Raw genomic sequence first — 25,755 nt, forward strand, 5'->3', positions numbered from 1 at the left:
TCAGACTGAGTGCCACTGACAAGTCGTCCTCACCTTTCCTCTCTTGTAACGACGTTGTTACAGATGCGAGATGGGGGAAGGGCAGGGTGTGTGCGCCTCTCATAAGTTTCTCTTCCTGTTAATGGATTGGCGCCTGATGATTTTGCATCATGTACAAAAAAGAAAGCATAAAAAGGGAAGAGCCTGAGGTCAGGGATCACACGTTGGGTGCCGTTGTGTCCAGGCAGTATTACTGTTTGAAAGGAAGGACAGGATGGGAAGATTTTGTAATAAAATGGAGATCAGTGCTGGTAGTTGAAATCCTACCTCCAGAGCATCTAATAAGTGTGGTAAAAAATTTACCACAGAAGCTAGGACTTTTTTGATTTGATAGGTAAGGGCTTCTGTTATGCCAGAGGTGGCCAACTCCAGTCCTCGAGAGCCACAAACAGGCCAGGGTTTCTGGATATTTATTTATGGTTTTTATATACCGGACTTCGTAGGATAACATCAGTTCAGTTTACATTATAACTGCACTGCAGGCAAATCTATTCATGCATATTCAGTGTGGATATCCTGAAAACCAGGCCTTTTCGTGGCTCTCGAAGACTGGAGTTGGCCACCCTTGGGTTATACAGATTAACTTAGTTGATGATCGGTGATGAGAATTATAACAAAATACGTACCACACTTACGTATCCTGGTGCATGCTGCTCTGCATCTTAGACTGTGAGCAATTTTCAATTGCCCAGGCTGCCTGCAGAGTAGATAGGTGGTCCTTGCCTGTGAACACTGCACCAGTTCTGAAAGGGAGGTGTTTCCCTTTGAAAGTGAGCAGGTGTAGAGCATGGGTGCTAAAAAGCATCCAGGGCTTCTGCAACTGCTCTCGGTGCGGATGCCACGCACTTTTGGTAACCCCATATTTGAGGAGGAAAAGCAATTAGAACTGGAGAGCAGACTATGTAGGGGGGCCCTAGATGAGGACATTTTGCCAGCTGACCCCAGGTTGGTGCTAAAAGTTCCTCCTTTTCCAGAAAGGTAGACAAGGAGTATCCCCCACTTATTAGTAAATGAAGGGCATTTTTTGATACGTAGATGGGGGAATGAAATCATAATTTAACTCTGATGCCAGCAACTGTATTTTATTTGTGAGATTTTGACAAATTGTATTTATGATTTACTAACTCTGTAAGCCAATTTGGGTAACTTGTGGTCCAAAAAGGCAGGGCATAAATATAAAGGCAAGATAAGGCGATTCCATCCTATTTGCAGCCAGTGATATAAAAAAGGGCCTAACATCAGTGTTAAGAGACAATAAAAATTAGATGGAGACTTTTGGCCTATCAGATCTATCAGTAACAATTCTGTTCTTATGCTGTGTCAGAGTCCCTATTTGCCAGTAGTAATCTGTCAACGCACCTGTTACATGAAGTAACCATGTCTTGAGCTAGCTTATTCCAAGTGCCTGTTTGTTCTGAAGACGTAATTCCTGTCCTGTTTATTGTGACAGTGGTCACCGAATCTCATCTCATCTTTCTACCCCTTAACCCAACCCGTTGAGGTCTTATTAAATGAATTGTGTGTACTCTGGTAAACCAACGGCACTTCGTCTTTTGCTTGTCATCTCTAAACTCTGTTAACTTAGTTCTATGTAATCTCTTCTGAACTGTTGCTGTACAGGTTGAACACTGCAAGCTGCAACACTGAACCCTGAGGAATTCCAGACATTGCTGAAAGCCAGAGTCATTTATCATGACTCCATTTCCTTTCAAGAGCCCAGTCTATTGAAAGGGGGATAGATTCCAGACTACACAAGTGGTGCAGTAGATGACGGCCAAAGTTGTATTGTTCATGGATGTCCCAGGGAATAGATCCCAGAGGCTGTGGCAGTGAGCGCTTATCCCTTTCGACTTTGCTTCGCCTGAATTGTATGGAACTCAGATTTAGCTATTTTGACCCTCTAGGGAGTGAGCAACTTTTCATGCAAGTTACAAAACCTCCACTAGAAACCAGCTGAGGGGACAGCGGTGGCACCGGTCTGACAGGAAACAGTTCTGCTCAGTGTTGATGGGCTCCTCGAGCATGGACTCAAAGCATCTTACAGCACAGGAGCATGAGAAGGGACTGCAGCGTGTGTTTGGGATGGAAGAAGATGGATCAGCATTTTTTCACAGATCCGAGATTCCTCTGGATTACAAAGATAACAGCCATATCACTGGTACGTCCCCAGGGCCTCCAAGTCAGTACAGATAGAACTGCATATCCTTAGTATCTACCAAGTACTACAACTGTCTGTTGCTGCCAGGCTAGTCCCTTCCCTAATCCCTACTGCATCCCTGCTAAGGCCCCTGTCTATTGCTGCTGTTTCCATGAGGCCTCTCTCTCTGTCCCTGCTGCCTCCTAGGCCAGGGCCTGTATCCATTCATGCTTTCTGAATCTGGGCTTGCTGTTTGGTGGCTAGGATTCTGTCCATCCTGAGTCTTCCAACCAGGGTATCTGGTCCCTGCTGCCTCCTGGATCAGAGTTTCTGCCTTTACCTACTGCCTAAGCCTTCATCCATTCTCATGTTCGTCCAGCTAGGGTCTTTACTTCCAAAAGACCTTCCAACTTATTGATATCCATATGACAATGAATGTCTTAATTTGGGGGGGGGGAAAAAAGTCTTATGCTGGTGGAATAATCTTTTACAGGAATGGAAACAATAATATGAAGTTACTAGGAGAAAGTTTGTTTTTTTTTACTAAATGCATTATTAAACTCTGGAATTTGTTGCTGGAGGATGTGGTAAAAGCTGTTGGTGTAGATGGTTTAAAAAAAGGTTTGGACAAGTTCCTGGAGGAAAAGTCCATAAACCATTAAGGTGGAGTTGCAGAAATCCACTTCTTATCCTTGGGATAAGCAGCATGGAATCTATTTACCCCTTAGAATCTTGCTAGGTACTGTGACCTGGATTGACCATTATTGGAAACAGGATACTGGGCTTGATGGACTTTTGGTCTAACCCAGTATGGAATATCTTATGTTCTTATATGAAGTCAGTGGAGGCATATAATGATGAGACTGTGGGAGATTCCTTAAACTGATGATGCTTGCCCACAAGCTGAGAGCATGTTGGAAGGTCTACCCTCAGATCAGATACTGCTTGTCCCAGCAATTTTGGGGATTCCTAGTTCTAGATGAAGGGACAGAGCAGAGGCCCCAGCCTTCAATCTAAAAGTCATACAGTGGCCGATGAAATTATGCCTGGGTATGCACTTCTGATTGTGTTCATAAATACGGCTCCCCTATTCTTTGTTTTTCTTCTTTTTTTTCATCATGCTGTCTCTGCAGAGAGTTATCCCATGAAGAGGAAAAAGGGGCCGGCCCCAAAGATGCTAGGGAATGAGGTTTGCAGTGTGTGCGGAGATAAGGCCTCCGGTTTTCACTACAACGTACTGAGCTGCGAGGGGTGTAAGGGTTTCTTCCGACGCAGCGTCATCAAGAATGCACAGTACGTCTGCAAAAACGGTGGCAAGTGCGAGATGGATATGTACATGCGGAGGAAGTGCCAGCAGTGCCGCCTACGAAAATGCCACGAGGCAGGCATGCAGGAACAGTGTGAGTATGGGAGCAATGCGTGAGGCTCTGTGGTGGGGAGCATTCTGAAGGGCGATGCAAACATTAAGCATGCGTGAGAGCGCGATGGAAAGAGTGCGAGAGAACCAGGTAAGGGATGATGGAGGCAGTGTGTGTGTGTGTGTGCGTGTGCGAGAGAAGATGAAAGTAGTATGTGGAGAACATTATGGAGGATAATGGTGTGAGATTCTACGAAGGTTTTAATCTAAGCAATAAAGTTAATATTTAAAAAATAAACACATACAGTATTACATTTCATTTTTGTAATTGTTTATGCTTCAGAATTAAAATCATAAACCAGCCACATGTTGAAGAACTATTTGACCTTTTTGGACAACCAAAATTAAACCCTTCCAGGTCATTTAGGGAGCAATAATCAAACTATCTGTATTAAAGCAAAACACTGTGGGTAATTTTTGTGGTTAGTTTTGTTTTTTTTTTCATTGCCCCCAGAAAAATTACCCCCAGAGATTGTCTGCTTTCTCTGCAGGTAATTTTATTTATTTATTTTAAAACAAACAAAAACTGCATGGGTTGTTGCTTAGCCTGCCTTCTCCCCGTTCCTGAGAACAATGCTGGCAAAAATTACCCACATTGTACAACAGTTCTGCCCGCACTAGACTGGCCAATTTTCAAAATCCCCATTTCAGCAGGTAAAATGCACGGCCTTGAATATTGCTTTCCCCATGCCAGTGCCCCTCTAACTGGTCATACATCTCACTCCACAGTGTCTGTCATCCTTATGGGGACACTGCAGCGAGAGGCGTCCAGTGAACAGACCGCACTGCTACTGTGGCTTATAACTGCCTGTTCACTCCTTTTCCCTGTGAAGCCTCAGTAAGGACCAGAGTACTGGGGAGCACTTGTCATGCTTATGGAGAATTAAGAGTCTCCACTCTTTGTGGATGTTGGATTGTCTGCAGCAGCCAAAGTCTGGTGCAAGTTAGCCTCCCACCACCTTTACGGTGCTTTTTTTTTTTACCTTCATGTGCACTCTTGCCTGTCTCCCCAGATGTACTTTCAGAGGAGCAGATTCGGATGAAGAAGATGAAAAAGCAGGAGGAGGAGCAGGGTCGCAGTATCTTGGTGCAGCAGAGCTCCTTGCTCGTTGAGTCAGAAATCCCTTCAATGACTCCAGACCAAGTCCTGATGATAGAAAAGCTCGTGGCAGCACAGCATCAATGCAACCAGCGATCAAACGCGGACAGACTGAAAGTGACGGTAAGAGTGCCGATGGGAAGGGTCAGATCCCAGTGCCGTAGATTACGGTGGGCTCTTGGTATTGTGGCTTATTATGTAAAGGGCCACTGCTTGTCTTGTGTTGCTCATGGCACCAAGCCCACAGCGCTGCTGAAGCTACACTACAAAGCAACCGCCAACAAAACACTAAACTTTTATAGAACACCTACAAATAAATTAGTTTCTTTAATAGAAAAGTGGCCACGGAGAAAGAGTCCCCTGTGACCTGTGGTCTAGCAGTCCAGCTGCCATTCGATCAGTCAGCCTTGACAGGAGTTCAAAGCATGGGACTTCTCAGCCAACGAAACAGTTTGATTGATTAAATGCGCCCGGGAGCTTTATGGGGGGACGATCTTCATGAAGCTGCCCAGTAGCAAGGTACAGGGGTCACTTTAATATCCATTTATCTTCTAGGGAATTTTCAAAGGGAGGCAGTTTCAATCTTTAAAATTTAAGATACCTGCTTGGCTTCCTCAACGGTGTGGGTGTACCAAATGCCTGCATATTTTGCCCCTTCGTTTTCTGCAGAATGGGGATAAAACATTCAATGGAAATGAGGCTCCAGAACCAGGGGTCACGCGATAGGGTAGACTCAGGAGCAATCGAAGGAAATATTTCTTTACAGAGAGGATGGTGGATGCATAGAGGTAGAGGAGACAAAAGCAATATCTGAATTCAAGAAAGCATGGAGATAAATACAGGGATCACTGTGCAAGTGATGGGAATTATAAAGCTAAATGAATTGGTCAAATGGGCAGACAGAATGGGCCAGTCTTTTTCTGGCATCATCTTTCTATTGGGCCGATACAGTAAAGTCCGCGGGAGAGTAGGCAAACGCCCGCTCTCCCGGCGCGCGCACCGGCCACTCGCCGGTGCGAGCGATGCAGTATTTAAATTAGGTCTGGCGGTAGATCCAGGCAAAAGGAGGCGCTAGGGACACTAGCGCGTCCCTAGCGCCTCCTTTTTGACAGGAGCGGCGGCTGTCAGCGGGTTTGACAGCAGACGCTCAATTTTGCCGGCATTGGTTCTTGAGCCCGCCGATAGCCAGGGGCTCGAGAACCGGACGCCGGCAAACCACGGGCCAAATTCAAAATTTTTTTACTCTTCGGGACCTCCGACTTAATATCGCCATGATATTAAGTCGGAGGGTGCCGGAAGAAATTAGCGCCAACCTTTGGGTCGGCACTAATTTCTGAAAGTAAAATGTGCGGCTTGGCTGCACATTTTACTTTCTGTATCCCGCGTGCATACCTAATAGGGCCATCAAATGCATTTGCATGTTGAGGGCGCTATTAGGTGCTGCGGGTTGGACACGCGTTTTCCTCCCCTTACTGAATATGGGGTAAGGGAAAACCTGCGTCCAAGACTAGGCTAACAATGCGCTCCGTCGGAACGCACTGTACTGTATAGGCCTGTATGTTTCTAACACATGTACACATAGAAAATGCAATTGCACATGTGTTGGTTACTTCTCCAGCACAAACACTCCTATACGAATGCCTCTCTTTAATCTTTATTTATTTATTTATTTATTTATTAAGGCTTTTATATACCGAATTTCTTGATACAAATCAAATCAATTCGGTTTACAATGAACTAAGTAGAATATACAATTAATCTGGATAAAAGGGTGCACTTTCTGAACGCACAAGCACACTTTTAGTTTTTCACCAGGGGAATGTAGCTAAGTAATCTCTCAGTTACCCAACCACAACACTTTGACAATTGTTCTCCATGGGTAGGGACCTGTGTTTTCAATTTTTATTTGATTTTGCTTGGGAATTTCAATCTTAGAACAAAAAGAAAGCCTGTGACTTTTCCACTGATTTTTCTCCTGTCATTTTTTCTGACTTTTTTGTTATAAAAGAGTGAAATTCCCAGGCAAAATAAAATAAAAATGAAAGTCCCTATCCATGAGCCTCATAGACAGCCATTGCCCAGAAAACAAAGCGCGATCAGACTCAGCTGGATAAGTGATCCAGTTAACTCTGAGTATCGGAGTGAGCCGGATAACTCATCTGGCTAACGAAATTCCTCCCCAAAACATCCCTGGAATGCCCCTAAGTTATCCAGCTGGATAAGTGCCTCTGAATATGGACCTCTATAATACTTAGCTTCAGTGCAGGAGGAGGAGCTGCAAAGTCTGTGCTTAGGTTTGGTACCAGCGGACAGGGTGCTTTACATGCACGGCACCCACAAGGAACTTCCCGAGCTCAGAGTTCCAGAACTCCTCCTCGTAAGCAAAAGTTGCCTGTTCACGCCCTCCATTCCTTACCCTTCACAGCTCAATCCAAAAAGGCAGAGGGGGACATGGAATTTGCAGGGGGAAAGATATGCAGGTGCTTTTGAAACTGCCCCAACCCCAGCCACACAGGCTCTGGGGGCATATTTTTACCCATATAGCAGGTGGGCAGTTTTGCAGCAATGGCTTTGAAAATGACCCTCTAAATTGAAGGACTGGTCAGAGGGCTTTAGTGGCTCTGTTGTGTCCTGCCGTGCAAGATATCCTGGTTTAAATTTCTTAGTCTGGGAGAGATGGTAGTAGGATGAAGAGGATACAGTGCCCGCCTAATCAGGGCTGCCCAACACCAGAAGAGGCCTGAAGAATGGCCGCTGCGAATCCCCATCATCGCAGTGGCTAAAGAGGGCAACCAAAGCAAGGCCGACGCAAGAGCCCATCCCTGCGGCGGAAAAGGAGAAGGCCTGCCGAAGCAAGGCTGCCATGGGAGTCCATCCCCCTGGTGGCGGGCTTGGCGATGAGGCCAGTGTGTGTGAGAATGGGAGCCTGGATTGTGTGTGCCTGTAAGAATGGGGGTCGGAGTGTGGATGTGAGATGCCTGGGTATATGTGTGTGTGTGAAAATGGGAGCCTAAGTGTGTGTGTGCTAGGGCACGTGAGAAGGAGGAAGGGAAGAAGATATGACAGAGTAGAAACAGAAAGAGTAACCCTGGAGAAGGAATTAGGAAAAGACTGACAAGAGGAAAGTGGAAAAAAAAAAAGACCAAGACCAACTGATTAGAAAAATAAAAAGCTCAAACAAAGGTAAAAAAAAAAAAGGTGAGTTTTAGCAATTGGCATATAACATTGTTGGGTAAGTGCATTTCTTATATTTGTGTGTTAAATTGTCATATAGTGATTTATACTCCTACTTAATCTTATAGAGGTTATTCCCACTTTGGTGGCATAATCTTTTTTGATTCTTAAGTCCTATGGTTTTAGGGTTATCCACGATCTCATGAGCCTTAATTCTTACGAGCTCATTTAGTTTCTAGGGTTTAGCTGGGTTATATTTTTGCTGGCATTGTTTGCCAACCAGAAAAAAACTTCCTATTTCCAGTATCTGGATCTCTTTTGCTGCCCATCAGCCTTTGCTTATTTATTCACATTTCTTCCCCCAAGGTGAAATACAGACAGCTAAAGCAGCAATCGTGCAAACTTTCTAATCCCCAGCTGTGTGAGTCTATGGTTGGGGTCTCATGGATTCACAATATCCACCCACATCCATTGAGGGAGTTGCTCATTCGGTCCTCCCCAGGCCTACACTGGTCCAGGTGAACAAATGGCATGACCTGGCTGTTGGTTGCTGGGCAGGAGTTAGGATTCCTGGAATGCTACGTTTGAGAAGTCCTTTATAATGGGCATATGGCAAGTGATATGGATCCATCAATGGGAAGCTATAGAGATACAAGCCTTCAGATATATAAAATGATGCCCTCTGTCCCCCTGTCTATCCTGTATGTGGATGAGAGCAGGCACCTGCATTCTTACGGAGTTTAGGAGCCTGTGGTCAGCAGGGCCAGCAGTATATAAAAACTCTTGCTTCCTCTTCTCCTAGCCATGGCCACAGAATTGTGAGCCTCAGAACAGGGAGGCCCGGCAGCAACGCTTCGCACATTTTACGGAGCTAACCATCATCTCTGTACAAGAAATTGTTGATTTTGCAAAGCAGCTTCCGGGATTCCTTGACCTGACGAGGGAAGATCAGATCGCATTGCTGAAAACCTCCACCATCGAGGTGCGTGCTGAGGAAATGGGCTTGGGGGAGGGGAGGAGAGAGTACAAAACCCACCATCAAGGAGCGTGCGTGCGCGGAGAGATGCAGGGAATAGTCGAGGAGTGCTGGGTATGGAAGAGTTGCATTTGCTATGGTGGAAGTGCTGGCTGCAGGTGGAACTGTAGGGAATGGAGCACAAGTAGCCTCAGCTTCCTGCCTTTTCCTGATTTCCTGCTGACTCGGACAGTGCTCAGGATGTGACCTCAGTCTCCTGCTGTATGGCTTTGGTTTCAGGTTATGTTGCTGGAAACATCCCGACGCTACGACCCAGAGATCGAATGCGTCACTTTCCTGAAAGATCTGAGCTATGGCCGTGATGACTTTGCTAAAGCGGGTGAGATATAGCATCAGCATTTCCCACATTAAATAAAACTTGTTTGCTTAGCGACAGTGGAGGTTATTTAAGTTTTGTACCAGTCACTGGAATTATTGGTTTTAGATTATCTATTCTCTGATTGGATGAAAATCTATCATTTTTATGGCATTTTATATAATATTTAATTTTCTAACTCATTTTTCCCCTCTCTACATATCCATCTGTGTCTCAGTATTTCTTTTCCTCATGTTTCAGGTCTTCAGTTCGAGTTCATTAACCCGATCTTTGAATTCTCCAAGGGAATGACTGACTTAAGGCTGGATGATGCAGAATTTGCTCTTTTAATTGCCATTAATATCTTTTCTGCAGGTACGGGGCAGGGAGGGGGGGGGGGGGGATGGTGGCACCACCTATGAGGCTGTTCTTTCAGCGGCAGTAAAATCATGAGCACTAGAATGGGTTAGTGTAAAGCAGTTGTTTACTCTTTCAGCTAATGCAAGGACTAGGGGCCACACCATGAAGTTAGCAAGTGGCACATTTAAATCAAAGACAATTCTTTCACTCAATGCATAATTAAGCTTTGGAATTTGTTGGTAGACGATGTGAATAAGGCAGTTAGCTTATCGGGATTAAAAAAAAAAAAGAAGGTTTGAACAAGTTCCTGGAGGAGAAGTCCATAAACTACTGTGTCAAGTTGAGTTAGGAAATAGCCATTGCTTTTACACTGGCATAGGATCTATTTAATGTTTGGGTACTTGCCCCAGGTACTTGTATCCTGGATTGGGCACTGTTGGAAACAGGATGCTGGGCTTGATAGATCTTCAGTCTGACCTAGTATAGCAACTTCTTATATGCTTAGGGTCAGTAGGTCCCTGTATGGATGAAGTGGCTTTATTCCTGGGGGGCAGCTGCACACTCAGTGTGTGGCTATAGCCCTGTGAGTGGAAGGTTCTGTCGTCCAGGGGGTGGCCTCATGCTCAGTGTGTGCGTCTGAACCCATGTGAGTGGAAGGCTGTACACACAATGTGTGTGTAAAGCCCTCTAAACCCCTATGCAAGCAAAAGGCTCTCTGTTGCTGTGTGTGTGTGTTGGGGGGGGGGGGGGGGGGGGAGTGCTGCACACTGTATGTAAAGGGGAAGGCTCTGTATTTTTGGAAGAATCGCTGCGTATGCCGTGTGTGAGCAAAGTTCATTTGGATAATTATATAAGGTCTCTATCAGACCACATTTGGGGGTATGGGATTCAAGTTTGACCCTCTTGCTCAAAAATAGATATCCATATGCTGGAAAGCGTGCCAAACAATTAATACACTCAAGGTCTTGCATATCCTGAAAGAACATGCAGCCTGAGACTTTTCCTTCTAGGAAAGATAACAGGAGGATTTCACTACACCGTAAAAATATATCAGTGGAGCACACAGGGATCTCCTGCATGGATTTTTTTTTATCTCAGGAGTATTACACAAACAAAATAATGCCCTCTAATACCTAAGGAGAAATAAAGTTGCTTACCTGTAACAAGTGTTCTCCAAGGATAGCAGGATGTCAGTCCTCGTACATGGCTGACATCATCCGATTGAGATCAAAAGTTCCCTGCTGGGCTCTAAGACCAATGCTTTCAGCAGAGCATGTGCAGATATAGTCACCTCCCTGCACCCTAGGCAGACCCTCTCAGTCCATGATATAACTAATACATGGAGGATATTTTAGCCAAAAATACATCCTTCAAAAATTAGAAGAAGGATCGATCTGAAGGAAACAGGAAAAAGCATAAGCATTGTCAAGTTAAGTGTAAAAAAATTGATAAGACAGGCTAAGAAAAAAATTTGAAATGAAGTTGGTCGTAGAGGCAAAAACTCATAACAGCAACTTTAAATATATCCGAGGCGAGACCTGTTAGGGAGTTGGTTGGACCGTTAGATGAGAGGGGTTAAAGGGGCTCTTAGGGACGATAAGGCCATTGCAGAAAGACTAAATTAATTCTTTGCTTCTCTGTTTACTAATGAAGATGTTGGGGCGATACTGGTTCCGGAGATGGTTTTCAAGAGGGATGAGTCAGATGAACTGAACCAAATCACTGTGGAGCTGGAAGATGTAGTAGGCCAGATTGACAAACTAAAGAGTAGCAAAATCACCTAGAACAGATGGTTCTGAAGGAACTCAAGAATGAAACTTCAGATCTATTACTTAAAATTACTTAAAAACAGCTACCTCTTCTTGGTTTAAAATTACTAGTAACATAGCAGAGAAACTCTGTCCTATTCAATCCAAGGAAATCAATTCCGAAAAAATAATAAGAAAAAAACCTTGGTATACTCCCGAGCTTAAAGCTATGAAAATGGAGCTACGTAAGACAGAAAAAGAATGGCACAGAAACCAAAATTCCACGACTTTATTAAAATTCAAATCATTACTACACAAATATCGCCAAACCACCGACAAAACAAAAAAAGATTTCTATGCTTCCAGAATTCATCAATATCAATTCAACCCTCAAGCACTTTTCCAATATGTCAAAAGCCTTGTTACTGCTCCAACTCACAACAATCTAAACAACAATGATGATTCAAAATGTGAGGAACTAGCTACATTCTTTTATAACAAAATACATTCTATTTTAAAGAGATTTAATTCATCTCCTGCTCCTTTTCACACCAACCAAGCTACATCAGCCGCTCAAGATAAATTTGAAACAAAGCTATCTAATCTTGAGATTACTACTGGTATTGAAGTTGAGTCAATTCTAAAGAAAATGAAACCAGCTTTCCACCCCACAGACATCTTACCTACTAAGACTCTTCTTACAATACGTTCTACAATAGCAAAACCTATTGCAAAGATTCTTAACAAATCCATCACCACAGGCATAGTTCCTTCTATACTTAAACATGATATCATTACCCCTATGATAAAAAAATCTAACCTAGATTCATCTGATCCAGCAAACTTTCGACCAGTATCAAACCTACCCTTCCTCTCAAAGATTATGGAAAGAGTCATCAACAAACAACTATCTGATTATTTAGATGATCATCAAATACTCTTCCCATCCCAATATGGGTTCAGAAAGTACCACAGCACGGAAACGCTTTTGATATCACTTTCTGAGGTGCTACTAAAAGCTTTAGATGCTGGCAAATCATACCTCATCGCCCTTCTTGATATATCAGCTGCTTTCGACACGGTAAACCACAACACCCTTATTACCCGTCTATCTGAAATAGGTATCTCGGGATCGGCTTTACTATGGTTTCAGTCATTCCTGAGCAATAGAACATACAGCGTTAGATGTGGACGAAGTGAATCCAAGCCAAGAAACCTCTCTCAAGGAGTCCCCCAAGGATCTTCTCTCTCCTCCACTTTGTTCAATGTTTACCTTACACCGCTATGCCGGTTACTCTCTAAATTGGGTCTTCAACACTTCATCTACACAGATGATGTTCAAATACTCATACCTATAACCAGCACAATCACAAATGCACTGTGAGTACCTGGAAGGTAGCTTTATTAGAAATTAAAACAATCCTCACAGACAACCAATTGGCTATAAATACCAATAAAACTGAACTTATCATAATCTCACCTCCAAAAAATACAATTCTGATCAACTCTGATATTTCTCAAAACAACTCCTCTATTTCACAACAAGTACGCAGCCTTGGTATCATCACTGACAGCAATCTCACGTTTAAAAAATTCATCGCGGACATGGTAAAAAATGGTTTCTTTAAGCTATACACTCTTAAACGTATTAAATCTCTATTATACCAATATGATTTCCGCACAGTCTTACAAGCAACTATTTTGTCAAAAATTGATTACTGCAATGCTCTATTACTGGGTCTACCTAAAGCCACCATTCAACCTTTGCAAATGCTGCAAAATGCAGCTGCCCGCATTATCACTGACACAAGCCGCCATGATCACATCACTCCAGCTCTTCAGTCTTTGCACTGGCTACCCGTAGCTTACAGGATAATTTATAAATCTATGTCGCTGATACACAAAGCCATTCAAAACAGAGAAATGCTCTGGTTCACAGATCAACTGCAATTCAAAATGTCTTCCCGCCCAACGAGATTCCAGAATTTAGCCAAACTAAATATCCCAGCACCCAATCTGACTAAACTCTCTAGTACAAAAGAACGATCTTTCATCATTGCTGGATCAACTATATGGAACACCATGCCCTCTGAATTACGCCAGGAACTCTGCCACAAAAAATTTAAACAAAACCTTAAAACCTGGCTATTTAAAAAAGCCTACTATCAATGATCTGTATCCTCAACTACTCTTCCTATCCGCCACAATCTCTCATATATTGCTTATATTCTTTTAATACATAGTTATTGTATTTGTTCAGTTACCATGTTAAATTGTAAAGCGCAATGCTGTATTACTGTTTGAATGTAAACCGAGGTGATGTTTTTTACGTACCCCGGTATAGAAAAATCTATAAATAAATAAATAAATAATAAATAAAATTTGTAACCCATCATTAAAATCATCCATTGTACCTGAAGATTGGAGGGTGGCCAATGTAACCCCAATATTTAAAAAGGGCTCCAGGGGGTGATCTAGGAAACTATAGGACCAGTAAGAGTCTGACTTCAGTGCCAGGAAAAATAGTGGAATCTATTCTCAAGATCAAAATCACAGAGCATATAGAAAGACATGGTTTAATGGAACACAGTCAACATGGATTTACCCAAGGGACGTCTTGCCTCACAAATCTGCTTCATTTTTTTGAAGGGGTTAATAAACATGTGGATAAAAGGTGAACCGGTAGATGTAGTATATTTGGTTTTTCAGAAGGTGTTTGACAAAGTTCCTCATGAGAGGCTTCTAAGAAAACTAAAAACTCATGGGATAGGAGGAGATGTCCTTTCGTGGATTCCAAACTGGTTATTCTGGCTGAACAAATAGCCACTATGAAAACCACTTTAAGAGTCAAGTCCTTAACCGTAGCTCTCTTTATTGGTTCAAACGAGCCTCACACAATCCTCTAAGGACTAGATTCAGATTCCAAGATGGACAAATGTTCTGCACCTGAGGATACAAGTTCTTAGCTCCCTGAAGGAACCATAGAACATCCGGATGTGCGGACAGAGGATACCCTTCACTTTACCCCGGAGACAACCCAGTGTTGCTAACTGGGGACATTGTTAAAGGCCAGTCACTTGACAGAACCTCTCTGTAGAAAAGCCAAAATATGCAACACCAGAGCCTGAATAGACTGAGGCTGCACTCCATCAACAGCAGACTAGGACTCTAAGATCCTCCAAATTTGCACATATGTCAAGGATGTAGAAGGTGGAAATAACCACTTCATAACAGCCCCTCCATCATCTCAGTTGTCTCCTCTCAGTAGTGAAATCGCGAGATAGAAGTGAGCCGCCTGACCCAAAAATATTGGGCCCAAGTGGAAAACAGTCGACTGTTGTCTGACCTCAGGGACCTGTCTATGGCCATGTTGATCTGATTTGGGAAGCATGGTCAATGTGACCACTCTGGAGCTATCAGGATCACATTGCCTGGATGTTTCTCTATCCAACATAATCCCTTGTCCACCCAAGGCCATGGGAGGGAAGACAAAAGAAGAATCCCTCAGTCCACGGCAGCACCAGCGCTCAGATTCTTTTGTACAGTGTTCTGTTCGGGGGCTATAAAACCACGACGCCTTGTTATTCTTTGGTTGGGATATCCCCATCTTCCCTGAAGAAGCAAAGAATACAAGGAGGTAGATCCCAGGGCTGCAGGCTTTTAAAGAAATAGCTTCTAGGCTATAGAAATAAATGTTGGGCAACACCTCAACTATTCTGCTGATCCCATCAGGGAGTTGCCACCAAGGCTAACTCAGCCCAGTGCACATCTCTCTGAGAGACAAGGGTGGGAACATTCTGAGGAAGAAGTCTGGAAACCTCTCTGCTGACAGCATGAAAACAGGAATGCTCTAAGAGCCAGCCCCTGAAGCAATCGGACTGCTTCACTGAACTGGGACATCAAGGGTACCAGATCAGGTTCAGTCTGATTAGCAAACAGACTGCTCACCAACCACGCATACTTATCAAAAATGCTATTGCCCAAGATAACTAATTTTTCCACCCAATAACCTCATGGCATCCGAAGTGGAAAGAACATTTGCATGGACAGGTACCACCTTGTCAGTGTATGAATGATCCCACTGATAAGGTTACCCCCAAATAAGTGACTGCAACAAGGATGCAGGGTTTCTTTTGTGAGATCCTCAATCTCCTGATACATGTAACCCTTTATATGGTGATTTGCCTGACTGAACACATGCCCTTCGGGTTGCAGAGGGGAATACGCTTCCTCTGAGAAGACAGTTATGTCGCTCAAATGGGACATTGATGGGCAAGAGCAGTCACAAAGTGAACAATGATGTTGTGCCTAGCAAGTATTGAGAGGTACTTCCCTCATGCAGGAGAAATCCTTTGTTTCAGGGGAGTGGATTCCCAAGCAAGGGAATCCCTATATGGTGCTTAGATGTCTAGACAATTCCAGTCTCAACTGCATCCATTGCTCAATGACATCCTCTGGAGGCATCAGCATTCACAGTGCTCGACGAGGACAGTGACGCCCCTGCTGGGTCAATGGCTAAAAGTGCCAGACGGCGCTAGACTAAATTGATGGTGCCCATGATATCAATGGCGCTCAGTAAATATCCATTGTGCTCTACGGTGTCAAAGGCATCCATGGCATTCGACAGCAACGAGGGCATCCACGGGGTACTACAGTGACCATGCTGCTCAATGGCATCCATGGTGCTTGACAGTGTCGCGGCATTATGGCACTCAATGGTGCTGACAGCATCCATGGGGCTCGACAGCATTGAGGACTTCCACAACGCCAACCGGGTCCATGATGCTTTATGGCATCCAAGGTGCAAAACAGCATCAAGGGCACCCATGATACTCCGTGTCTAGGGCATCCAGAGCGCTTTACAGTGTCCACAGCACTTAAGGCATCTACGACACGCGACAGCACCAGATGACATCCACAGAGCTCAAATGGCATCCATAGTGTTCAGTGTCCAAGGTGCATGATGGCTTCTATGGTGCTCAACTGAGTCAAAAGCATCTATAGCACTTGATGTTAAGGGCGTGCATAGTGTCCAAGGTGCTAAGACTGTGTTGAGGGCACCAGACACCATCAAATGAATCCCTAGTGGTCAACGTTGTCCATGGCTCCCTGGCACTTCACACAGCATCTGACCATCAATGCCTGTGCATGTTTGTGCCAGAGCAATCACAGGCATGGCACCAATGGCACAACAGCAAAGCTAAATGCCCAGGCTCATACTCACTCTCTCCCCCAAGGAGATGCATTGCCAGAGCAAGCAGACATGCAGGAGGGGAGGCTATGTCAACCAGGGCACCAGAGTTGAATATTAACTTGGGCCCATGGAGACTAGTTCTCAAGAGTGTGTGGAGGATGAGCTCTCCTCCCCACGGACTCCTTCACTATCTGAGCCTCCGTCAATGCCCAGCAATCAGAGGAAGCTTCCTGGAACTCCTGCAAGCCCCCAGGCCAGAGGCCTACTTGGAACAAGCACAGGCTGCATACTGCTAGTCCCTTGAGGCACCTGACAAAGGCACAAAACAGATACATTAAAGGAGCCGATAATACAAATAAGCAGCAGATGCAGCATTATTTATTAAGGAAAAGAGAACAACCTCTGGTCAGGCTGCACAGTGCACTAGGCCCACCATGTGGCCAGCAGTGAGGCTTGAAGAGTAAAAAAAAGGAGAAAGACAATACTGTAAAGTATAAAAAGAAAAAAAAAAAAGAAAACAAAGGCCTGTCAGAAACAAACAGCAGCTGCAGCTCCAGAATTATCACAGCCGTCGCAGTGAGGAGGAGAGCAAAGCCGATACCATGACTACACTGCTCCATGAAAACAGTAAGACTGAGGGGCTCTGCCTAGGGGGGGGGGGGGGGGCAGGGAGGTGAACACAGCTGCACGTGCTCAGTAGAGCAAGCTGAAAGCTCTGGAATCTTTGAGATCAACGTTCCATGCTGGGCTCCATCGGATGTCACCCCTCCTGCCGTCCTCAGAAATAAAACGTCCCCAACCTCAGAATACATGGACACATTGTATTCTGACGAGCAAGGGAGTAATAGCTCTCAAAAGCTCATCAAGAAATATATGAAATTGTGAGGCCAATAAAAAGGTATCACTTTTTTTTTTTTTTTTTTTTTAAAGACCTTTATTGCAAACCCTTAGAAGAGATTATTCTCTCAATGAGTCGTGAGAGCGTGGAACATTTTGCCAGCAGAAGTGGTCATGGTCACAAGTGCAAATATGTTCAGAGATAGTGTGCGCCAGATTTTGAAGAAAATGGAGTGATGTATATGGGAGGAGAAATACTGATCTAGGGATGGACCGGGGAAAAAAGTAGAGGTGGAGGGATTTTAAGGTGACCCTGGCTCTGGGAAGGAATTTATTTTTTACTGCTGGAAGACTTCTCTATAGATGCTTGGTGGGGGGAGGGGTTCCCCACAAAAAGGAAGCTATTGGGCATCCAGAAAGGAGTTGGGCCTCTCTTAACTGAACCAACGTTGTATTTATTTTATTTTTATTCCACCTCTCAGACATTTCAAAGCAGATTACATTCAGGTATTGCCCTGTGGCCCAGAGGGCTTGCAATCTACGTGAGGCAATGGAGGGTGAAGTGGCTTGCCCGAGGTCACAACAGCGGCATCTGTAAAGGTATCCGATTAGAGATGGCCCGGAACCAGGCTTCTAGGAATAAATTCAGAGTAGGAAAGCTTCAAGCTGTGGCTGGTCTGCTCGGTTTCATTTAGAAAAGGGCTAGAAAGGAGTTAGGGCCTGTTTAGGTACGGCAGAATGGATGCGATTGTGTTAAATTTCACAAATGCTTTCTCTGCAGATCGTCCAAATGTCCAGGACCACCGTTTGGTGGAGCGGCTTCAGCAGACCTACGTGGAGGCTCTTCATTCCTACATCTGTATACACAGGCCCAACGTGAGTGGCTCTGGCCCCCTACAGTACTGAAAGAGCAACGGGAGGGAGGGATTACTCATTCTGCCACTTTAAAATCCCTTCCACGCCACCTGTACTTTGGGTGACCCCCAACAGGCTAAGCCCCATGGATTTGGAGTTCTTATCGTCCCAGTGGGCTCCCTGAGAAAATCGTGACTATGAGTCCATGCATGGAAGAGGACAAAACCAGGACTGGATCAGCCTTGTTTAAAATTGAGCTGGGGGGCAGTTGGCAACCCTGCCTACAATCCTTCCACCACAGACACAGCATTCCTTTCAACTCCAGCTGCTAGAAGCAGATGAGAATGCACCTTGCTGGAAGGTAGAGTCTGCTTCCAGTTGCGCAGAAGGTGGGAGACAGCTCATCACTTTCGGCTAGCGGGGATTTTTTTGTTTTTGCAGTTGCTGAATAATTTATAGTTATCTGCAGATCTTTTATTAGGTTGCTCATTTGCCTGTTTTGTCCATTGACCGTCTTGCCTGCCACATGAATGAGGTCTGCTTTTTGTTTCTTGGGTTTTGCTGATTGTCCATTGAATGTGCCCTTTAGGATCAACTGATGTTCCCTCGTATGCTGATGAAATTGGTCAGTCTGCGTACCCTCAGCAGCGTCCACTCAGAGCAGGTGTTTGCACTTCGACTGCAGGACAAAAAGCTGCCACCCCTCCTGTCCGAAATTTGGGATGTTCACGAATAAGTCTGCAGGCTCAGAACTCTGACCCCCAGGTCCTCATTCATGAACCATGTTTTGCACGGACATAGAGATGTTAATTCCTGTCCCGTGCAAGAGCCTACTCCCAACTTCAGAGCTCGGACGATTCAACAAAAGAACCTTGGTCGCTGGACTCATCTCTTCTCCCATATGCACCACATGGGTTGGGATAGCAGAGGGAACTATGGCACTTGGAGGTAAAAGTCAAACTTCGGGGGAAGACCATATTTACAGCTACTGTAGGGCTACCAGAAAACGTGACCTGTCTGTGGTGGAGGACGGCAGATTCTAAGCTCTTCCCCAGTCATGGAAATGCACAGACCTTTGAGAGTAACAGCAGAAAACATTGCCTTTTCTTAACCAAGAAGGATGGATGGATTGCTCTTCCTACTCAAAGGACGTTCCAAACCTCCCTGATGTGTTTTCTGCAGCTTTGAATGTATAAACACAGCGAGGTCCATATTCAACCTCTGGAGGGCTGACAAATTTAGCCAGATAAACTAGTCTAGGGTTAGCCGGGATATTCAGTAGTGCAGGCACGCTGCTGAATTATACCCCACTATCTTAAAAGTTAGCTGGTTAAGTTTAGCCAGCTAACTTTAGGATAGCTAATGTTAGCTGGATAATGCCCCTGACATAGCTGGATAACATTTTAGCCAGATTATAAGCTATCTAGCTATATTGGGGGTGGTCAGACCAGCAGGAGTTTCAAATCCCAGCATTCATCCAGGTAAGTGCCAAACATATCCGGACCCAAGCTTTACATATATGCTTCTGGTCTCTTCTATTCTCTTGCAGAGGGCATCTGAAGGAAGGAGACCCTGCAGGGTATGCGTGGTGCTCCTATGGTATCCGAGAGCTCTGGTACTAGGGGCTGTCTCTCGGAGTTTTGAGGTTCTTGCATAGGACTGACCTAGCAGATGGAAGCAGGCTCTGCAGGTGTTTATTTTGTCCTGGTAAAATAGGAGCGCTAAATGTGAAGGGTGCTGTGTGTGTGATTGACTGATCCCAGGCTCCAAGGGAGATGCTTGTGACTGTCGGTAGTGATGGAGTAAGAAGATGATGCCATTAGGCGAGAGAGGTGAACACCCTTCTTTGGAGGGTCCTTTACTTCAGTGAGGGAGGCACAAAGTGGGACGTGAGAAGCATAGCACAGTGACAATGCCTCAGAAAGGACCAGTGGCTTTTGTACTATAGAAAGCAGCTTCCTGCTGCATGTGCAAAGTCTCAGTTGCAGTAGGAGGGGGTTGAACTTTTGTGCCTTTCTAATGTCCATCAACTTCCTCTTGATTTCACTGCACTTTCTGATGTGGTCAGAGAGGCAGCTACAGTCCAAAAATATTGTTTTCTAACTAGGAAAGTAACCGATAGAGAAATGCCAGTCTATGCCCCAATACAGAAAACTGTCCCCTAGCAGGACAAATCAGTACTCTCCATAGTTATTTATGCTTCCCATACAAGTGGCCTGAGAAAGAAAAAAAAAAAAAAGCATGGGACAGAGACTGCCCTAGCGGGATGAACTAGTATGGTATACTCCTTTGTACAAACAGCTGGCCTGAGAAGGAAGTTATGGCACAGTGACTGAACTCTCTAGCTAGGGGAGCCAGCATTCCTCTCTGTACAGGTTCACTAATGGGTCTCTAGGAATCAGCCACACTGACTCACCACAAAAAATGTATATTTAAAGAAGAAATTTAATATATTGAACCATTTAAGGCCTATCATGCAGTACCTTAGCACTACACCTAACATTCACTCAGGGTTAACCCTGTGGACATTTGGAGGGTCCTGCCAAACGCTGCCCAGACCCACCTGTACATGTACACATGCCCCTACACTGGCAGCCTCTCACCTACTAACCTGGTTCTTGTTTGCCTCTGGGCATGTGTCCCCTTCACACGCTCTTACCTAGTGGCTTCTAGGGACACCAAGACCCCATACAACTCAAGGGTAACAGTTCCTAGAAATGCACCTCCAGACCAAATACAAAAATGCAGGGATTATCAAGCAAAGCTAATAAACAGTAAGAACAGTGAACAGAAAAAAAAGAAGATTTAATTTGCCAACCTCACAAGGATTACGAAAGTGGGGGGGCAGGGTCAAAGGCAGCATGCACAAAAGCTTTCTCCTCTATTTCACATGCTCTGCCTCACTCATATCTCTCCCACACTCACTTATTTCTCTCTTCCCACCCCAAACCTACCAGCTACATCAACTTCCTCCTTGGGGCCCTGCAGCCAATGAGATGCCTCCTTTTCCCAGTCACAGGACAATGCCGCCACTGCTGCTTCTGCTGAGAGTTCCCCCATCTTCCTAACCACGCAGACTCCTTCCTTCTTATGTGGGGCAATTGGACTCTTCTTCCCTTTTTACTCCGCAGTCAGACAAAACATCTTCCAGGCGTTTTTCTATTCCATGCCCACAGGCTGCTTTAGCAGTAGGGCTTCTGGAGTTTGCCAATATTACATAAGAATTGTCAAGCTGGAAGGCCAGCAATCTGGCTCTGACAGGGCCAATCCAATCCAGGTCACAAGAACACAGCAAATCCCACAAAGCAGATCCAATTCCTGTTATTCATTCCCAAGGATAGCAATAGCTTTCTTTAGTTTAACTGGCTAACATTTTGTGGACTTTTTCTCAAAGAACTTGTCCAAACTATTTTAAACCCTACTATACTAGTTCACTTTCACGTCCTCTGGCAATAGATTCTACAGCTTAACAGTAAAAAGTACTTTTTCACAGCGCACACTCTGAATCTATTGACTGTTAGATTCATGGAATGTCCCATTGTTTTGGTTATTTGTCTTTACAAATAATACTATCTTTTATCTACCCATTTTGCCTCACTCATGATTTTATAAACTATCATGTCCTCTTCTCAGCCATCTCTTTTCCAAGGAAGAGCCCTAGCCAGCATAGCCTCTCATCATAGGAGAGATGTTCCATCCCCTTTATCATCTTTGTCACCCTCCTCTGCACCTTTTCTAGTTCACTATGTCTTTCTTGAGATGGGGCAACCAAAACCGAACGCAATACTCAAGGTGCAGTTGCACTATGGCTCAATACAGAGGCAATATGATATTTTGTGTTTTATTCTCCATCGCTCTTTGGATCATTCCTAACATTCCATTTGTCCAGGCACATGGCAATTCCTTTATAAATCCAGTCTCTGGGTCAAATCTAGACAAGGTATGGCCTTGGTACAGATTTGGTTCTTCTGCTTTCCTACCCAAAGCAGATTTCTGGCAAATTCTAGGCTAGGTCATGCTGGATTGGTATTATACAAATCGATAAAACCCCAAGGCTCTGGCTACACAACCAATAGCAACACAGAATGTTGCAACATTATACCATCTGATCAAGACTAGGGAAGTATTGCATTCCAAGCCTCACTATGGAGTACACAGCAAGTTTAGTCCTAGCTGTCAAACTGCAGGGCACAGTAAGAGTTAGGCTGCCACCTTCCTGTCAGCTCAAGGATTACAAGGGAAAGGAGGTCTTTCTGGTGAAAGCAAGGTCTCAGTGCAAAATAAAAATCGCAACAGGCACGAAGATCCACATTTCACCACAAGGGCCTATGCATTAAACTCAAGTGTGCACGCTACAGCTGTTTAACATGTACAAAACACAGCATACTATATACAAAGACCCTAGCAATCATGTTAAATCAGTCTGAGAAGATGTTAATTTGTTGGCACTAAAATTAGCAGATATGTGCTAAATAGTGTAGTATGCTCTCGTCCATGTACTATTTAGTACACACTTGCTAAGGCCTAAAATTTAAAATCTGTCTTTCAGCAGGTGTTAGCTGAGCCCTTGAAATAGCATGCATGCATGCAAAAAGTTACTCTGGGGGTTACTGAAAGGAAACGGCAGTTATTAGGAGATGTTATGAGAGGTATGGAGTAGAGGGTGGGAGAGAGCGAATGAAGGCAGCACAAGACACGCCAACACATGCTTGAACACTTCCAAAACAAATTCCACGTTTACACAAAATGCATTTTCCACCATTGCTAATCACTGTAAAACATTGCCACTATCGCAAATAAAGGCCCATCCCACAAGTCCCAGTGGAATACTGGATTGTGCTGAAGTGTTGCACTGCATGTATTCTGTGTCCTGCACAGACGCAGATGGTATGAACAGTCTGCAAAGGCAAGTGCTGGTGGCACTAGGAGGGATGCTCACGAGTCAGCCTCTTCCCCCACAAGGTTGGTTGCACCTCTCCTGCCTTTTCACCAGAGATGGCTGCTCCTGCATGGCAGAGCTGGAGTGGATACCGGAGGGGGGATGGGACACACAATGGTGGTATCACCTGAACTCGCTTTGCTGATGTATGGCAATGGCCATTGCTGTGGTTAGTCTACAGGGATCTGGTCAGATGGCAGCATCCTAACTCAGGGCTGGTAGATTTCCCTCCCTAGCAAGAGAAATGAAAAAAAAAAAAGTGCTATAGAATGTAAACAAGATCACTACAAAAACAAAAAATTCCTCCAGTGATTAAGAACAGAAACCATGAAGCTATCAATTTCAGAACATTAAACTAATGAACCTTTGAGAAAAACATGTAGAAAATTAATGCATGCCCTAATCAAATGCTTAAACATTGATCCATTTTTAATATATTTATACAAAAAGCATATAATCCAAAGTTTTGTGCATTTTTCAGTAAGTCCTTTGACACTGTTCCATACAAAAGGTTCATAAACAAGCTGAGAAACCTAGAAATGTTCTTAAGGTGGTACACTGGGCTAGAAACCGATTGTCATGTAGTGGTAAGGAGTCATTTCCTTTCCTTTAGTCCTGCTACACCAATCCAGCCCTGACAAGTGGGTTATTTCCCTCTGCCAGCAGATGGAGGCAGACAACACCGTTTTCCCCGTGACATCACAGCCACTACTTAGGGATGGTGCTAAGCAGAAGGAATCCAGTAACCTTCTGAAAAAGCTTCGGATCAGACCCCTCCAATTTAAACACAATTTCCAAATATAAACCTGAGAAGTTTCCCTGCCACCTACATTGGAAGGCAGAGAGTAGCATGAACAATAAAGAAAGGAGAGAAAAGGGAAGAGCAAAGCCCCCAGATACATAAAGGGGACTACCTAAAAACGGAAGTATCTTGCTTCCCGGATGGGTCCTGGACTGGTGTAGCAGGACTAATGGAAAGGAAATTAACAGGTAAGGACATTTCTCCTTCCATTTTGTCCTTCTACCCCAATCTAGTTCTGACAAATGGGAAATACCAAAAGCTTCATCTACCTGGGCAGCCTGAAGAATTTCTGTACCATAAGCTGTTTCCTCCCACTCTAGCAAATCCATCCGATAATGCTTCATTCACAAAGGTATGCAGCAAAGACCAAACGGCTGCCTACAAATAATTGCAGCTTTAGCAAAGTCTCATGGACTACCCACTGTTTGGCCAGAGCAGGGCGGCACCATGAAAAAAAAAGTCTCAAATAGAACAATGCAGATCCAAGGAATAGCCGAAACGAATTATCTCCAGCATCCAGTGGTTGGTCGTTATATGGGTCCACTCCCTGTAGAACTCCTGCAGACAGCCTCCTACAGAAGGAGGAGCTCTGCGGCTCCAGCAACCATCCTGTCTCTCCTGGCTTCATGAAAGGACTGCCCTGGCCCCTTGAGCCTGAGTAAACTGTGGAGGCAGCCCCCCAAAATTGCCTACCCAGCCAATATTGCCAGGAAGCTCGAAATTGCCCGTGACCTCTGCCAAGTCTATAAAAGGATTATCCTCCAGCAAACACTGTGGCTTGGGATCTCAGAGGTTCTTGATCAACTGGTTAAGATCCTCTCCAACAGCAGCTTGCCCTTATAAGGCAACTTTCCTAGGTGGGTTTTAGACCAAGAGTCGGCTGCCCAATTGTGTAGCCACAAGAGCTGCCGCACCGCAACCAACCGGGCCATCGAACGGGCAGAGCGCCATAACAAATCATACAGAGCGTCCGCCAAAAAAACTGTCACAGATTCCATCCTGACCACTTCCTCGCTCTCTGGAAGCTGCTAGATCCAACAGAGGTGGGCCTGGACTAACATGGCCGAGCAGAGAGAATCTGCACTGCTGTAGCTGGAGAGAGAGAAATGATAGCAGAAAAGGACCAATGGTCCATCCAGTCTGCCCAGCAAGCTGTACAGGTTAACCCCATAGTCGGTTTGCTTTCCCTGATGTGCTTTTGCTTTTAGACATGGCCATAGAAGCTTCTCAGGGGCGGCCATCTTCCTATCCTGGGGGTCCCCCCTCCACAAGGACAGTGGTACACCTGGTCTCAGCTGTGTCTAAGGCATCTACCAATGGGACCTGAAAAAACGTCTGCAGCACAACTGGTGGAAGTAGGTTCAGACATTGCAGGTGGTTAACTCCCCTCACACCAGTCTCCAGGGACTCGCACTCTGTCAACATCATCTCCTCCACCTTAGGGTGGACTGGGGAGGAATTAGTGGTTTTGAGCTTTCCCTAGTAGAGTCCCACGTTGGCACTTCCTGTGGCTTTGACTCGGAGACAGATGCACAAGACCTTCTGCTCAATCAAAAAAAACAAAATTTTGTCCCAATGAAAAAGCCAAATGACAGACTCATCCTCATGGCCAGGAGGAACTTCTCCCTCCTATCAGTGTCCCTGTGCTCCTCTGCAGTCCCCAGGTCCTCCCACAGCCAGCTGCACCCTTTTAGTGGGAAGAGGGAGGGGGGGGGGGGGAAGAGACCATCATAACACCTTCTGGAGCCCTTGAAGTGGCCTCTCCAGTTCAAGCAAAGGCACAAAAGGCATGGCGAAAAATTTAAAAATTCTGGTGAAAAGCC

At 44.8% G+C, this 25,755-nt stretch overlaps 1 protein-coding gene across 5 annotated transcripts in view; it reads left to right on the forward strand.

Moving 5' to 3' along the window:
- NR1H3 (nuclear receptor subfamily 1 group H member 3) overlaps positions 1–20,468 on the forward strand; it is a 32,493-nt gene extending 12,025 nt beyond the window's left edge. For 2 of the 5 annotated variants that reach the window (XM_029582381.1, XM_029582380.1), the window contains 8 exons: positions 1,660–2,197; positions 3,310–3,576; positions 4,607–4,815; positions 8,669–8,860; positions 9,122–9,221; positions 9,459–9,572; positions 18,118–18,212; positions 18,781–20,468. In XM_029582381.1, coding sequence (XP_029438241.1) covers positions 2,047–2,197; positions 3,310–3,576; positions 4,607–4,815; positions 8,669–8,860; positions 9,122–9,221; positions 9,459–9,572; positions 18,118–18,212; positions 18,781–18,927 — 1,275 coding nt within the window. In that variant the 5' untranslated portion in view covers positions 1,660–2,046 and the 3' untranslated portion in view covers positions 18,928–20,468. The remainder of the gene's footprint in view (positions 1–1,659; positions 2,198–3,309; positions 3,577–4,606; positions 4,816–8,668; positions 8,861–9,121; positions 9,222–9,458; positions 9,573–18,117; positions 18,213–18,780) is intronic. The other 3 variants (XM_029582383.1, XM_029582385.1, XM_029582384.1) reach the window with 3 other exon arrangements.
- The last annotated feature ends 5,287 nt before the right edge of the window (positions 20,469–25,755 follow it).

Source organism: Rhinatrema bivittatum, chromosome 17 (genome assembly GCF_901001135.1).
Source record: "Rhinatrema bivittatum chromosome 17, aRhiBiv1.1, whole genome shotgun sequence".
NCBI lineage: Eukaryota > Metazoa > Chordata > Amphibia > Gymnophiona > Rhinatrematidae > Rhinatrema > Rhinatrema bivittatum.